At 44.8% G+C, this 16,117-nt stretch overlaps 1 protein-coding gene across 3 annotated transcripts in view; it reads right to left on the bottom strand.

Moving 5' to 3' along the window:
* The window catches only part of LRRC2 (leucine rich repeat containing 2), a 285,275-nt gene that overhangs the window by 209,168 nt on the left and 59,990 nt on the right, over positions 1-16,117 (bottom strand). For all 3 annotated transcript variants that reach the window (XM_029617985.1, XM_029618005.1, XM_029617994.1), the window contains one exon: positions 14,284-14,494. In XM_029617985.1, coding sequence (XP_029473845.1) covers positions 14,284-14,494 — 211 coding nt within the window. The remainder of the gene's footprint in view (positions 1-14,283; positions 14,495-16,117) is intronic.

Raw genomic sequence — 16,117 nt, 5'->3', positions numbered from 1 at the left:
CATGAGATATATTTGCATGCATTGCCTTCAATACATGCAAATATATCTCATGCATATTCATTAGGGATATCCTGAAAATCTGGCTGGTTGGAGGATTGGTTCGAACACCGCTACCCTAATCTCCTTTTTAAGAAAGACAATAATTAGGTAGCTTTGATTTGAATACGTGCATTCCTACCATAGGTACCCACAAAAGTACTAATTATTCCCAATTGTGATTCCCAAGTACTAATTATTCCCAATTGGATTTAACAATTTATGGATACCTCTCTATTCACAACCAGACAAACAGATATTTCAGTTAATTTAGGTATTCATAGCCCTTCATTTACTTGTTTTGCACCACAGACATTTTTCTAAATATTGTAGACTTAAATAGAATTAATCTTTCAATTTTAACTTTAAAAGAGTACAATGTGGCTCTTTAGGATGCTGTTGCCTGGTGATATGATTTCCTGAGTGACATAGTTTTAGTATTACGAGTGCCTTTCAGCCTTGTTTGATTACCCAGCGTGATTTCCTATGTACCACTGAATTTTTATCAAAAATCTATTTTCAAGTATTGATTTAAAATGAAATTGACATAATTCTCATGAGTACTATTGCTTTAAATTTAAAAATGTAATGCATTATTGATCCAACAAGATTAAGCCCAAGACATTATTTGGAATAACAACAGCATTATGACATAGAGCAACAAAATAATTCCAAAGAAAATTTTATAATCAAGTAGACGAAGGGCTTAATTTATATTTTAGTGGAAGAGCTGTGACTGATTCCTTGATATAATTTTCTGATTAAAGTGCTAAAAGAGACCAACTGGTCAGGTTCCACCAGCAAACAGTTCCTTTGTTTTGGTCATAGACCTAGCAAAGAAGGTTTTCTTACATAGGTGCATTGACTTAAAAGGGATCAGAGCAGCAGTAATTTTATCTCTGAGTTGAGAATATTTTCTTTACGCTGTAGTCCAAAACTGTGACACAGATTTCTCATTAAAGCCATTTTAGAAGTGTCAGTCTGATGTCAGATCCTTCTCTGAGGGCTTCTTGGAAGCTCTTAAGAAGAAATGCTTCTGCAATATAGTTCACATCAAATGGTGATGAAATCCAGTCATGTCTACCTTCAGAGGTTTTGCTCAAGAAGGGAAAATCTGATTCGTACTCCAATTGCATTCTTTTCAAATAAGTGGTCATCACAATGTCTTGCATTTCCTGTGATCACTTGCCACTTCCTTTCTCTTCAACAAAATCTGTCCTTTTAAAAAAGGATTCCAAATTTCCTAAAAGAGCTCAGTGTTGCAAAGTATCCTTTTGTGAAAAGTATTGAATTTGTTTTCCATTAAGAATGTTGTTTCCAAAGCCTTGTAAAGAAGAAATAATGTTAATTTAGCTTTTGAAACACATTTACCAAGTGGGCAATTCCACAAAGCCACATTTCATCTTTGAACTTCTGTGCCAGTATTGTCTGATCCTACTAAAAACAAACATCAAACAACCTCAGCAGAAGATTTTCCCAGGATAGCTAATGGATCTCAGAATGCAGGAGGAATCGAATTACAAAATACTGTTAAAGGTCTTGTTTTTAATATTAATTATCTACAGAGTGTCACCTATAGTATTTTTGCAAAATCAGATGTAGCTGTCTGGAAGCAAGCTTCTGTCGCTGACAGATACAGTAGTTCCAATCCAACTGATTATACTATTTTTTTTCCCCTTCTTCACTCTTGCGATTAAGCCTGACAGCCTGCCAAACATCACAGCAGCACCATCAAAGCAAATGGAAGTATACAACTGCCAGATAATTTGCATTTCACTGGAGAAGCAATCAACCACTTTAACTCTCTTCTCCTCTAGTTCCTGAAATCCATGTGGCAGCAAAACTAATTGTGTTATGATGACACCTTTATCTGGAACCTTGAAATCTACCAGCTCCATTTCACCAGAACTATCTGTGCTTCTCGTCTAGTAGCAAAGAAAACTGTTTCGCTTAAAATCTTTCCGTAACTTGCTCAATCACATTTGCAGTTGTTTCTGCAATTCTTCTTTGCACAATGTTGTCCAAGCATGGGATCGCTTTGATTGCTAATGCTACTTTGTCATCAAATATGATAGAAAAATTTCAACCACAGATGGAATTAGCTCTTGAATTATATTTTGTTGTTTCTTCTTTGTGACTACTAAGATGGAATAGAACTGCTTTTCTTGAATTGAATTTGTCTTTTTTAATAACTTGTCCTTTTTTACTTTTTTACTAGGTGCTACTGGTTTCCAAAATATTTCTTATATTATTGTACAAATGCTAAATAATTACAGGCCAGTCTCTAACTTAGCTTTCCTGGCCAAATTAATTGAAAAAACAGTTCAAACACAATTAACAGATCATCTGGAAGCTATTAATATCATAGATCCATCACAACACGGTTTCCGAAAGCATTTCAGTATGGAAACATTATTATTATCATTAAGTGATACAATACTTAGAGGCTTTATGTTAGGGAGCGCTAGGGGAGCGGTCCCATTTCCGAGGAGATTGTGTGCCCTTGGACCTCGGCACGACCCCAGAGGACTCCGACCGCATTAAGGCCCCGAAGTCCGCGGCTCTCTGCCGCGGTAAAGAGCAGCACTAACTGCGGCTTCTGCTGCGAAGAACGTTGGCGACTTCGTGCCGCAAAAGTGAGTGCCTGCTCACAGTAAGACCCGAGCAGAGGTGTAACAGTACCTCCTCCTCAAAGGGTGTCCCCTCCCGCCTTTGGGAGGTCAAAAACCAAGCAAAAAGACATCTGGAACATCAATGGGTGCAGGCGCCTCCTGCAGGTCATAAGGAAACCCATTGGAACTTGAAACTTGAAAACACGGAAACCAAACACTGGAGATGAAACTCTGGGTGCAGGTGCCTCCTTCAGGTCATACGAATCCAGAAAAAACATGGGCTCTTGACAGTCCAAAGGTATCGGCCCATAGCAGAACTACTGGAACAACAAGAAACAAACCAAGCATGACACAAGGAACATGGCAACAAGCCAAACATGACACAAGGAACATGGCACAAAAAGGCAACAAGAGAACAAAGCCAAAAAATACTGCAACAGGCAAAAGATACCACAACAGGCAAAAGGGCAAAAAATACTACAACAGGCGAAAGGGCAAAAAATAGCACAACAGGCAAAAGGGCAAAAAAATACTGTAACAGGCAAAGAGGCAAAAACTACCGCAACAAGAAAACAAGCAAGCAAGGCACAAGACAAAGAACAAACAAGGAACACAAGGAACAAGAGACAAACAAAGAAAAAACAACAATAAAGCAAGCAAGGCACCAAGGAACAAACAAGGAAATTAAAGAGCGCTGGGAACAACAGAGAGCGCTAGGAACATCAGAATATCACTGAAGTAAACTCTGTTGAATGCCTGTAGCAAACTCATTAGTAATGATCACAGAAGGTGTCCCGGAGACCCAGGGAGGGAATCCAAGGGTGGGATCCGCTTGCATCATATAATAGAACTTGATGGAGCCAAGATTAGTTGGAGGTGCCTCCTGCACGTCGAAGAACCCAACCGGGCATTGCTGAAAGGATGAAAGTCCAAATGCAAGTGCCTCCTGCGGGTCATGGAATCCAAACAGCTGGTGAAAAAGATTTTTGCAGGGATGCTGGTGCCTCCAGCAGGTCATAGAAAAACAAACAAAAAAGTTCCCAAAAAACTGTCCAGGAACAGAAACCCGGGATGAGGACAGTCCCTACCGGGCCCATGGCCTTTGCGATTTGTTGGGGAGTGCTAGGAGAGCGGTCCCATTTCCGAGGAGATTGTGTGCCCTTGGACCACTGCACGACCCCAGAGGACTCCAAGGCAGAACCGAGGCTGGTGAGGCATGCCCAAGCCTGGGCTGAGACCAGGAAGCCAGGCCCCTGCCGACCTGCACAGCCTGAGTGAGACCAACCAAGCAAGGTTGGTCTCTGAGTGGTCCTCCAACTACTCCAAGCCCTTTCGGACCTGCCGCTGGGAATGGCAAAGGCGGATGGCCGGACAAGGGCAGACGAAGGCTCTGGAACATGAAGTCTCAGTGAGGAACTTGGAGATGTGAAGACTCAGGATCAAGATTCAGGAACAAAGTAAAGTACTGGGTTGAGGCTGCGATGCAGCGCGCCCTACACAGCCCACCACAGGGCGAACCCATGGGACTGGTCGCGGACCACGCTTGAGTGTGAAGCAGACTCCAGACAAATACGTGGAAAATGAAGCTGGAACATGGCGAAGATTCAGTAGAAGTCTGGAACAAGGCGCGCCCTACTCAGCTGCCCATGGTTGGTCACGGACCACGCTGAAATGGAACAGGTTTAGTCAGAGTCTTAGGCATGGACAGAGCAGCCTCAAGAACATCCGAGGGCCAAGACAAGAGTCGGGACGGAGGGCCAAGATGATACTTGGCTTCAAACATGAGACACAGGACCAAGATGAGACTTGGCTTCGGGCAAGGGTGACCCTCCGGAGATTTGAGCTGCAGACAAGGAGGCAGGCTTGTGCCAGGATATGGCACGCCAGGAGAAGTGACTACGAGGAACCAAGGGTTCAGGACATCAAAGTAGGAACATCACGGAACATCAGGAACAGATCATGGAACATCAGGAACAAGACGAAGGGCATCCAGAAGAGACCAGGAACATAGAACAATGAGGAATCCCACGAAGAACAGGAAAATGCCAGTAGGAGCGAAGACGAAAAGTTCTTGGGAGAAGTAACCCCAAGGAGACTAACTCCTTGCAAAGGCAACCAAGGACTGAAGCTGGGCCCTTATATAGGGCTGAAGATCAAGAAACGCCCAGGGAGAAGTCCAGGTGCGGCCCGGAGCAGATCCAGTTACAGGCCCTTTAAATCTCTGAAGGAGTTGCGGCCCATGCCTTAGGAGCAGGAACAAGAAACAGTGCAGGACCATGGCCAGTGGCGTCCTGCCACTGAGCAGTGCATGAAGAAGCTGGGCCTCTGTGCAGGCCCCAATGATAGTTGCGGCATCCAGGCTGCTGAGAGTCAACTGGGGGTGGCCCCTGCCGCATAGGCGAGGCCGGGGACTGCGGCCTCTGGGCCACGAATCAAAGCTGGCGCCAGCGATGGCTCTGGCTGCATTAAGGCCCCGAAGTCCACGGCTCCCTGCCTCGGTGAACAGCAGCGCTGACTGCGGCCCCTGCCGCGAAGAACATCGGCGGCTTTGTGCCACAAAGGTGAGCGCCTGCTCATGGTAAGACCCAAGCAGAGGTTTAACAGTTTGATAATGGACAGTATTACTTACTAATTTTACTTGACCTCTTGGCTGCATTCAACACAGTGAACCATGATATTTTAATACAAAGGCTAGATGAAATAGGACTTAGTGAAACTACCCTGCAAATGTTTAAATCTTACTTGAAGAATCGATTTTATCAGGTGCAAATTAATACGATTTCTGAAAATTTTGCGTTAAAAAAAGGAATCCCTCAGGGCTCCGCCCTATCAGCCACGCTTTTTAACATATATATATATGCTGCCTTTATGCCATCTTTTAGCAGGGCTGGGAATTATGCATTATCTGTATGCAGATGATATCCAAATAATTTTACCAATAACAGACACCATAAAGAATACTCTTAAACTTGCAGCAATGTTTTTGGACATAATTAAACAGCTCCTGACACAAATGGAATTAATCATAAACATTGATAAAACCGAATTCATTCATCTAGAAAGAAAGTCTTCAAATATCATTCATACACTAATAAAAATTAATGATAAACTTACAGTTAGACTTTCCAATAACATGTGTGACCTTGGAGTCATAATCGATTGTGAACTGAATCTAAAACAGGATATTGTTGCGCTCGGGGGCGGACCCTTGTCCTGGAGCAGTGGAGAACGGCTCCCTAGTAGGGACCAGGAAGCACCTGCCCCCAGGGAGCGGAGCACTGGAGAAGACAGAGGCTAGGATGAGCTTCACCACTGGAAGCCCACGGTCCCCCCGGGTGGAGCCCATAGGGACCCGGGCCGCTTGGACTTAGATGGGCCTCGCAGGGTATCCTGGAGAGATGGTAGACAGGCATGCCCATAGACATGCCCATAGAGGCGCCGGAACCCTCGCTGAACGACCTCCTGCAGTCGATCTCCTGCCGGCGCCATTTTCCGTACGGAAAACGATTCGCGGCGGGAAATCGCTCCCTGACCCCCGCTGGACCTCCAGGAACTTTTGGCCAGCTTGGGGGGGGCCTCCTGACCCCCACAAGACTTGCCAAAAGTCCAGCGGGGGTCCGGAAGGACCTCCTGCCGTGGAATCGTGTTGGTCTATGGCCGCCGCCATTTTTCGGCGCCATTTTGGAAAATGGCGCCGGCTGAAGACAACAAGATTCAATAGCAGGAGCCCGTTCCGGACCACTGCCGTTCCGGACCGCCGCTGGACACCCAGGTTATTTAAGTCATTTGGGGGGGGTTCGGGAGGGTGGGAGATTTAATTTAAAGGGTCGGGGGTGGGTTTTAGGGGGTTTTAATGTGCCGGCTCACGATTTTACGATTTTTCACGATATTTTACCCCCCCAAACGGCAACAATACGATTCCCTCCCCCTCCCAGCCGAAATCGATCGTTAAGACGATCGAGGACACGATTCACATCTCTAGTATTAACCGGTATCAGAAAAAAGGCCCACATCACACCAATTTTAGCAGAATTACATTGGCTTCCAATCGAATATTGAATACAGTATAAAACTGTTGCGCTGACGATGGAAGGGAGCGCTAGGAAGCGCTCCCAGCGTGGGACAAGTAGTGTGTACCCTTGCGACGAGACATCCTCATCTGGAAACGGAGCAAACCAAACCCTGCCAACCTACATACCTCGATGAGGTCAACAACGCAATGTTTGTCTCTGAATGGTCCTCCAACCATTCTCAGCCCTTTTGGACCTGCCCTGGGTAATGGCAGAGGCAACAAATACTAAATACTAAAATACTAAAATCCTATTAAAAAAGAAATAAACAATTAACTACTCTAAGAATCTCCTTTCTTGGAGAGAAGGACGGAGACATCTGGTACTGGAACATGGGTGTTGAAGACAGTGCAACTAATGTAGATACATCAGGGAGTCAGACAAGATGAGGACTAGACACAGAAGATAAGGCTAAAACTCAGCATGGTGAAAATTCCGGGCAACTCTGTGCAGGACTGTCTAGGACAGAACTTCATAGACCTGGCGAGACAGGTCAGAGAAGCGAGACAGATGACAATCCCCAGTGAGAAGGATCCGTACCAGGACATCCGAGGAAGGAAGATGAGGACATCAGAACAGACTAAAATGTCAGGCCTCCAGGCACTGATGGAGGACATGGAGGATCCTTGGCCCTGATGAGAAGATATCCACCTGAGCCAGGGTGGTCGCGGACCACACAGGATGACAACAGGCCTTGGAAGACTCAGGACGAGACGAGATGAACAGGCAAGCAAAGTCCCACAGGCGCCCTACACAGCCCAGCCGGGCTGGTCGCGGACCACACTGGAAGGACTTCAGACAATAGGACGAGGAGGAATCTTCGAACCTGATGGATGGAATCTCCCACCAGTGCCCTAAACACCCCAGCTGGGGTGCTTGCAGACCACTGGACCGCTGCGTGCCCTATCAGCCCAGCCAGGCTGGTCGCAGACCATGCAGGGACGGGGACCAGAACTTCAGGAGACCTCTGGACAAAGAAATCGGGAGGACCAGGGAGACAGGAACATGGCACAGTAAGACAGATCAGGAACATGGTGAAGACATCAGGGAATGAAGAGATGAGATGGTCATCCAGTGAAGAAATCAGAAATTAAGAACATCAAGGGATCCCAGGACAAAAAAAAGGAAGCCAGGCAGGAGCAGGAAGCCGAGAGTCCAGAAAGAACTCACTCCTTGCAAAGCAAAGCTGGAATGAAGACGAGATGCTTTTGTAGGCTGAAGAAGGCAGCGTCCTCTATGATGTTATCAAGTGGGGCCAGAGAGGAGGCATAGCCCCGCGCCTAAGGAAGCAGAGAGAGGACTGCAGGACCCTGGACAGCGGGGTCCCTGCCAATGCCCTGCAGGAGGAGGAGGAGGAGGAGGAACTGGACCATGCAGGCCCTGAAGTTGGAGGTGGCATCCAGGCTGCGGAGATGAGGCATCAGAACGGCCTCCAGGCCACACGGGACCAGCGATAGTGGCAGGACCGCCGCGGGAGGGCAGGCCAAAGTCCGTGGCTCCTTGCAGTGATGAAGAGGATATCGGCAATGGCCCCCCCGCTGTGAGGGTGAACCTCGGCATGGCTCCTACCGTGCCAGCAAGATGGCGGCGTCCTGCCATGGAGAGGCCTCCGGGGTGCGAGGAGCAGCTGCAGCCCGGACCGCAAAGGTGAGAGTCTGCTCACAGCCTAGCCGCGAGCGGGATCGCAACAAAAACACTCAGTACACTTCACAAATTAATATACGATGAGCATGCAGACTGGCTTAAATCAACAATTCATCCTCACACACCCCATAGGAATCTAAGATCCGCAACTAAAGGCCTATTACCAATACCATGAGTAAAAATAGCACATCTAACTCAGGTTAGAGATAGAGCAATCTCACTCGTGGGGTCTAAAATTTGGAATGCCATGCCCGTGAAACTTAGACTTCAACATGACCTCAGGCAATTTAAGAAGGACTTGAAAACATGGCTATAATCACAGTCTTTTACCACCGAGAAAGGAGATTCTTAGAGTAGTTAATTGTTGTTTATTTCTTTTTTATTAGGATTTTTGTATTTGTGTATTTTACATTATTAATGTTGTATTATGCTCTTATTGATTTTTATAAAAAATTTTATTAGGTGTTATTTTTGAGTAATTTGATGTATTTTATTTTCTGATTATTAATATTTATTATATTATGTCACAATGTATGAAATGTAAACCGTTGTGATGGTCCCACTTAGCGACGGTATATAAAAGCTGTTAAATAAATAAATGCTTCTGAAGAAAAGCTGGTTTTATCTCTGGTGGTTGGTAAGAATCTTGTTGCAGATAATACTCATACTGCTGTCAATGTTCCCCAGTGAAAATGTATCTCAAATAACTGTTACCCTTTACCCATAACCTTTACAAATAGAAAATGGCATGTGTAAAGAATTTTATTTTTGACAGAGAGGATAACCAACTGAAACTTTCTGTTGTCCTTACTGACTCCTTTGAAAAGGATTCACCCATCTTGCTATCCTGATTGGAATTCTCTTGTTTCTTTGGACAAAAATGTCTCAAATTTGTAATGGCCCTTTACTCTTAATAAAAGGTAAAAGCATTCTTAAACAGAAAGGAGTCTATTTACTAAACAGTATTATTACATTAATCCTCATTAAATATATGATGCTGTCCTGTATGGTCCATTTTTAACTTCTGTCTGGTTGAAACTTAACTTCTACCTACATAGACCATTGGGTTCTATTTGGTAGTCAACATGCAAAAGTGAATGGGAGGCTGTGCCTTTAAGGTTGGTGATATTACTCCTGCTCATCCATGAGTGTTTAAAGTGATGCAGCTAGAGGGGATACGTTTTATAGGAGAATAGCTGATTGCTTTTCTTTTCTGGGTTATAAGCTATTCAATAAAGTTGTATCTCTGCTGCAGACTAGCAACTGGCCTGCTCTATAACTGCAACTACTACTCACTTCTATAACACTACTCAATATGCACTGCTGTAGAGATAACCATATGAAAACATCTCTGCTCAGTAGAACTCAAAGTCTAATCAAGACAAGCTGTTGGGAATTGTGGACCCTTGGCCCGAGGTGGGGTTCTTGCTACCTGAGGAGTTGGGCCCCACAAGTCCCCACCATCGGGAGGCGAGGCTGGCCGGGAACAGAGGCAAGCTGGGACTTCACCTGTGCCAACCCTCGTTCCCCGCAGGTTGAGCCCTTGGGTGCCGGGGCCGGCAGGACTTATGAGTGCCCCTGTGTGGCTGGTCCCGGAGAGGGTAGTGAGTGATTGCAGAGAGTGTCAGAGAGGTTAGGCTCAGTTCGAGAAAGGAGCACTCCAGGAGGGAGGAGGAGAAAGAGTCTCACGGAGTGCAAGGCCACTGCAGCTCTGAAGGGAGTAGAGCAGAACCACAAGGGAGTGACCTCGAGGAGAGGAGATGCAGATGCAGGGACACGAATTGTAGTGCGTTGGATAAGGGCTAGAGCGAGGAACCCGCAATAGCAGGTGCCTGGAGTGTAGCAGCGCAGGGATACTGCCTGGGACACGGCAAACCGATGACAGGACCTTCTGTAGTGGCAGCGCGCAGAGGAGTGGGGCGCCGAGACACAGTCTGGTGGAGTACTGCGCTGAACCAACTCTTGAAGAGAAAAGGCACTGTAGCAATGTCCTCAAGGAGAAGAGCCGTGGAGGTCCCAAGGAGCAGCGGGCACTGTGGTTGGAAATTACAAGTAGAGTAGATTTGAGCCTGGCCCCGAGGAGCGGGAAGCACTGAGAGAGAGAGTCTAGGTTTGGTTGCGCTGAGCCAGGACCTACGGAGCGGGAGATGCTGAGAGAGAGGCCGGGTAAGGTTGCACTGAGCCTGGCCCTGAGGAACGGGAAGAGCTGAGAGAGAGCCCCGAAGGAGTAGTGCTGAGCCAGGGCCCATGGAGTGGGAGGCGCTGAGAGAGAGTCCAGGTAAGGGTGTGTTGAGCTTAGCCCTGATGAGCAGGAAGTGCTGAGAGAGAGAGCCCCGATGGAGTAGCGCTGAGCCAGGGCCCGTGGAGTGGGAGGCGCTGAGCGAGAGTCCCGATGGAGTAGCACTGAGCCAGGACCTGCGGAGTGGGAGGCGCTGAGAGAGAGTCCGGGTAAGGTTGCGCTGAGCCTTGCCCCGAGGAGCGGGAAGCGCTGAGAGAGAGTCCAGATGGAGTAGAGCTGAACCAGGGCCTGCGGAATGGGAGGTACTGAGGCAGGAACCCAGAAGGAGGAGCGCAGAGATCTGACGACAGGAGCAACTGGTCCGTGGAGAGAGCAAGGCACCAAAAGGAACCAAGGAACTCATTGCCAAGTCAGTTAGTGGTGGCTAGAGGTGAGGCTTAAATATCCCGGGACAGTGATGTCATCAGCAAGGGATGAACCTGGAGTTCCTGCCATTGGCCCTTTAAAGGAAGGGCAGATAGCGCGCACACGCACCTAGAGAGGCCCAGGATGAGAGCACTGGTTGGCGGCATCCCGGCCACCACATGGAGTGCAGAGAGCTGGAAGGAACACGGAGGTGGTGACTGGCCACCGCCCTGAGAGTACCGGAGATGGAGAGCCAGGCATGACATGACATGAGTTGGGCCTGCCGCGGGCGGCCACAGCCTGTGGTCATAACACAAACACACAGGGCAAAACTTGAAATTTAATTTATTAAGAAAATAGTTAAAATCAATAGGGCTTAGGGAGAACAAAATGGCGTCGTGAAGGAAAGACGCGTTGAGATGAGATCCTGACCGCCGTGTAGAAATTATTGCCTCTGATTAATATGTGGATAGTTTTGCTGGCGCCAGAGCGGAGACGAATGCTGGCGCTGGAGACAACCTGGCAGTCTGACCGAAAGTCTATTTGGGGAGAGAAAAATCTGTAAGTTCCTCAGACGGAAACCAGGAATCATCGCCTGCCTGCATTCAGGGTGAGTCTTGGCTGCAACCCCCAAAACCTGAGGCAGTCACCCTAGAAGCTATCTGGGATTTGATGACAGGCTTCGGTATTTCCCTAAAATGACTAGAAAGCAAAGTAGACTCTATTGCCTACAATAATCAGCAAAAGATTGTCGAGATTCAGCAAGTAACATCTACACTTACAAACGAAGTAACTGAGATAGAAAATAAAATAATGGTGGTTTCAAATGTAAATTCCGCAATAATTAAGGATCAGCTTGCATCTTCTAGAAGACTGGAGATTATAGAAAACAACACCCGTCAGTTGAACTTGCGGATTTTAAATTTTCCTCAAATTGTTGGGGAAATTCCTTATACCATCCTTAAGTGTTTCCGAATTGAAGCCCTTGCTTTTCCTGAGGACAAAATGCCGTCTGTTAACTCGTGTCGTTTTTTGAATAAAAGGGCTTCAAACGTGGGTAATACTTCAGGGCTACTTATCTCTCATAACTTAACACATTTTCTAGAAAACTCAAGTTTAGAAGTATTAGATAGGAAAACCTTATTGGTTTCATTTATTTCTACCAAGGATGTGAATGATGGTATGAGAATTTTTTTCAGAAAGTTTCCAGTTACCTTTTACGATCAAGTTATAAGAATCTACCCTGATTTATCTCCCATCACTTGGGTTTTACTTTCACCCTACGATATCCATGTAGATGCCTCCTAAAAAGAGGCGATGAGTCCTTTTGTTTTCGCACAACCAGAGCAAATACAGCAATTTATATTGTCCCGCAAGCCATCCACCTCTTCTCCGGTAGCTAGGATGAGGGTAATTGTAAAAGATTCCGGTAAATAATCCTATGTAAGGCCATATTTCTTCTTTTTTGATGAATTTCTTAGAATAGTCTTCTATGTCTCTTCCCCCTTTTGATGATTTAATTTTTCCTGTTTTGTAATATAACACAAATTGGATAAGAAATGTAAAGCATAGACTATTATTTTTTCATTATGAAAACATCTGATTGTGAAGTCTACAAATCTTTTCAGTTTGTAAAAAATTTAAAATGATAAATAAAGAATTTAAAAAAAAAAAAAAGCTTGTAGTTTGTGCTTGCAAAACTGCACACTCCACAGGGAATTGTATTATTGCTCTCAGGGGTAGATTAACTAAGCTGCAAGCAGCAGTTAACACATGAAAAACTGTGTTCATTACAGCAATATTGCAGGATATTTTCAATCTCATGCAATAATTTTCCCAAAGAAATGCATATTTAAATAAGTTGCTTTGCGTGCATAAGCTTTGCAGCTCATAAGATACCTAATTTTATGTAAATAAAATAACTCTGCCTCCAAAAAACGCAACCTGCATTATTTTCTGAAAACTCAGGAGCTGTGGCTAACTTTCTCAGAGGCATCGGGACACTAAGGCACATCCCGATATCTCTGGGCTGAAATTTAAAGAGTCAATGGTGGCCCTAGCAGCCCCCTCCCACTGTGTGAACATCTCCATCCTTACCCGCTACCTCTAGAGGAAAGCCAAAAGCACAAAGTCTTCAAAAATATAGTTAAAAGTCACATGGTGACACTCTGCCCCACTACCCAAACCCAAAAAGGGCCCCCTGGTTCTCAATCAGGCCTAGGGCAAAGGCTGGGCGGCTCCATTTTCCCTATTGGTGGCATCTGGCCCGGAGCCCTGAAGGCACTCTAGATCCCACTAAACTGCCATTGACCCACAGACTACCAGGTATGGCCTGGGGAATGGGCTAGGGTTGTGTGTGGTGGGGGGGGGGGGGAGGGGGGGTTTCAGGGTTTGCTGGCTTGTATGCGGGAGGGCTCTGATTGAGATTCAGGGGGACCTGACTGACATCTAGGGGGATCTTTTTTTTTTGCAGGGGGGGGGGTTTTAGATAGTGGGTCAGGGCATTGCTGCACAACTTAACTTTATTTTTGGTGACTTTTTGACCTGCGTCTGGAGATGACGGGGTGGAGGTAAGGTGCTTTACACAGTGGGCCAGTTTGGCCCTTTAAGAAAATAATGGCCCCAGGGAAAGAGAGCCCCAATAGCACAAATCTTTACCCGTTTTCAGATGGCATTTTTTTTCCTGCAAATGTTTTCCATGAGAAAAAAATACCATGGAAAAAAAATGCCACGGGGAAGCCACCAGAGTGTTTATCCAAGGCCCGTGGTATTTTCCCCCTCCATGGAAAAATGCTGTGGCATAGTAAATCACCCCTTAGTCATCAAAATGTATATATATGTGTTTCCTCCAGAATGGAAAAGCATTATTTCCTTGTGATTTTAGTCCCTGGATGCAAGAAAATATCTGCTTTTCTTGAACTTATTCTGATTGCCCACTGATGTTCTCTCTTTCTGTCTGTTTGGGCAGTTATTGTCTTCCTTGTATCAGGCCTCCACTTTATGATCCAATCAACGACCTCCTCTTTGTCATTCATTAACCTACCTAAGGAGTATGCTGTTCATGTATGTTTTAATACTTGTACACCACCTTGGTTGATTTCTCAAGTTCGGGAAGGCAGTTTAGAAGTTTTTAAATAAATAAGGAAATGAAGGCTATGAGAAAACAGAAGTTCAGAGTTCATATCAAACACAAATCACAAGAATTTGAAAATGAATGAAGCATGCAGTTTAAATGAGAAACCAAGGCACAAAATAAATCAAAAGCAGACAGATTTACCTTCCAGTCCTCCCCAAAAAGTTCAAAAATGAACTTATTTCTTTCTTTTTCTGTGTTCTCAAAAAAATTGGACTCCTTGAAAAGCAGGGAATTGGCTTCGATTTTGTCCAGGAGCTTCAGGCTAGTGTCTATGAAACCATTCTTTGCATACACGGTTTGTGGGATGCCTCTCTTTCTGCACTCGAGCATAAAATGCCATTCCTGCTTTATCCTGAAAAATTCAGATGAAGATATGCTTAGTAATTGTCAGTAAGTTGTATAAATATATTATATTGCCTGCCCTCACAAGTAAAGTCAAGCATAATTTCAGGTCTAAAGACATATGTTTAATAACTGGCATTGGCTGACCTACAAAATCAGCTCAGTACTCATTCTTAAAATAGACTTGTATACATGGGTATAATCTACTTTTCTCCTTAGCTTCATTTTCTAAAAGATGGAATAGTTTAGTACATCTAGGTTAAAAATGCCCAGCATTGAAATAAGATGAAAGGGGATCTCTGTTATTCCAATGCATTTCTATAGGAAGCCTGTGAAATTTTAGGATCACCCCATACATACACCATGAATATCCACTAATCAATACCAATATTTGGCTTCTCTATTAACTTTAATTGACTTTCAAAATCCCACTAAGTAACATCAGGCACTAACCTTTATACGATCCTAATGGGAGAGGAAGGAGGCTAACTGAATATGCAGCATGAAGCTCACTTTCAAAGCCATTTCTGCATGCAAAACAGCTTCTTTTTAATCTGTGGAAATGGCTTCTTACAAAATTGCATGGCCTGTATGTGGATAGAAGGGCACACATAATGCCTCGATGTGCAGATTATACGTAAGCACATGCTTTAATCATTTTAAAGTATGCATATATTTTTTCTTGAAAAAACTCTCACCCCCTACACAAATTAGAAGGTGTAAATATGCATGGATAGTTTTGGTGGGATAATTTTCGAAGGGAAAGTCCACACTAGGGCTGCCAACTTTCAACTGTGAAAATTCCGAACACTTGGATGTGCGGAGTAAAATTTTCACCTATGTCCTTTCACACAACTATTTTAAACTTGTATAACTTGTCTTATTACTAGAAAATTGTGCACAAAATGTGGTGCAACCAAATGATCCCAAATATAAAAATATCAATAGCATTCCAATAGAACAATCAGGAAAACCACAATTACTTAACGACTACCAACCCCAGCATTAGGAGAAACTTCTCTTTTTTTTAACCTTATACCATACTCCTTTGGCCACCACTGTCATCCCAGGTCCGGTGCAAGTATATTAGATGTCCTAGGGGGTAGGCAAAGATTACAGCCTTGGGTGAGCCTCTCCCTCCAAGCCCTCCCCACATACACAATTTAAAAAATTATGCAGTTATTGTACCAGATTTTACATGGAAAAGGACCTTCAAAGTACAGTCTTCTGAGGTAAAAATATCACTCAACACTCATCTTACATTTCCATGCATTGGTGTGGTGCCAACCAGAAAAGCTTGCAGAAAAGACACTTGGAACCCATGTGGTATTAGGCCTATTGTAATGTGTGTTGGGTGTGGGCTTGGTCACCAGAAAGCCATAAGTAAACTGAATTACAATTACAATATAGTACACCACCCAAACCAAAACCACACTAAAAAAAACCTACCTAAGAAAAGGCAACACTACAAATATTATACCAGGTCCAAAATTATCAATATACCTCCTATTAGGAGAGCAGAACAAGCCAAGCTTCTATAGATCCTTATACAGAAAGTAGTGCTAACAAAATACCTCACCTCGTTTACACGTACAGAACACAAGCAGACCCTCACCAAATGAAGAATAAAGAG

Source organism: Rhinatrema bivittatum, chromosome 1 (genome assembly GCF_901001135.1).
Source record: "Rhinatrema bivittatum chromosome 1, aRhiBiv1.1, whole genome shotgun sequence".
Lineage (NCBI taxonomy): Eukaryota > Metazoa > Chordata > Amphibia > Gymnophiona > Rhinatrematidae > Rhinatrema > Rhinatrema bivittatum.
Note: the sequence above shows the minus strand (reverse complement) of the source record. Positions and strands in the feature narration are given on the sequence as shown.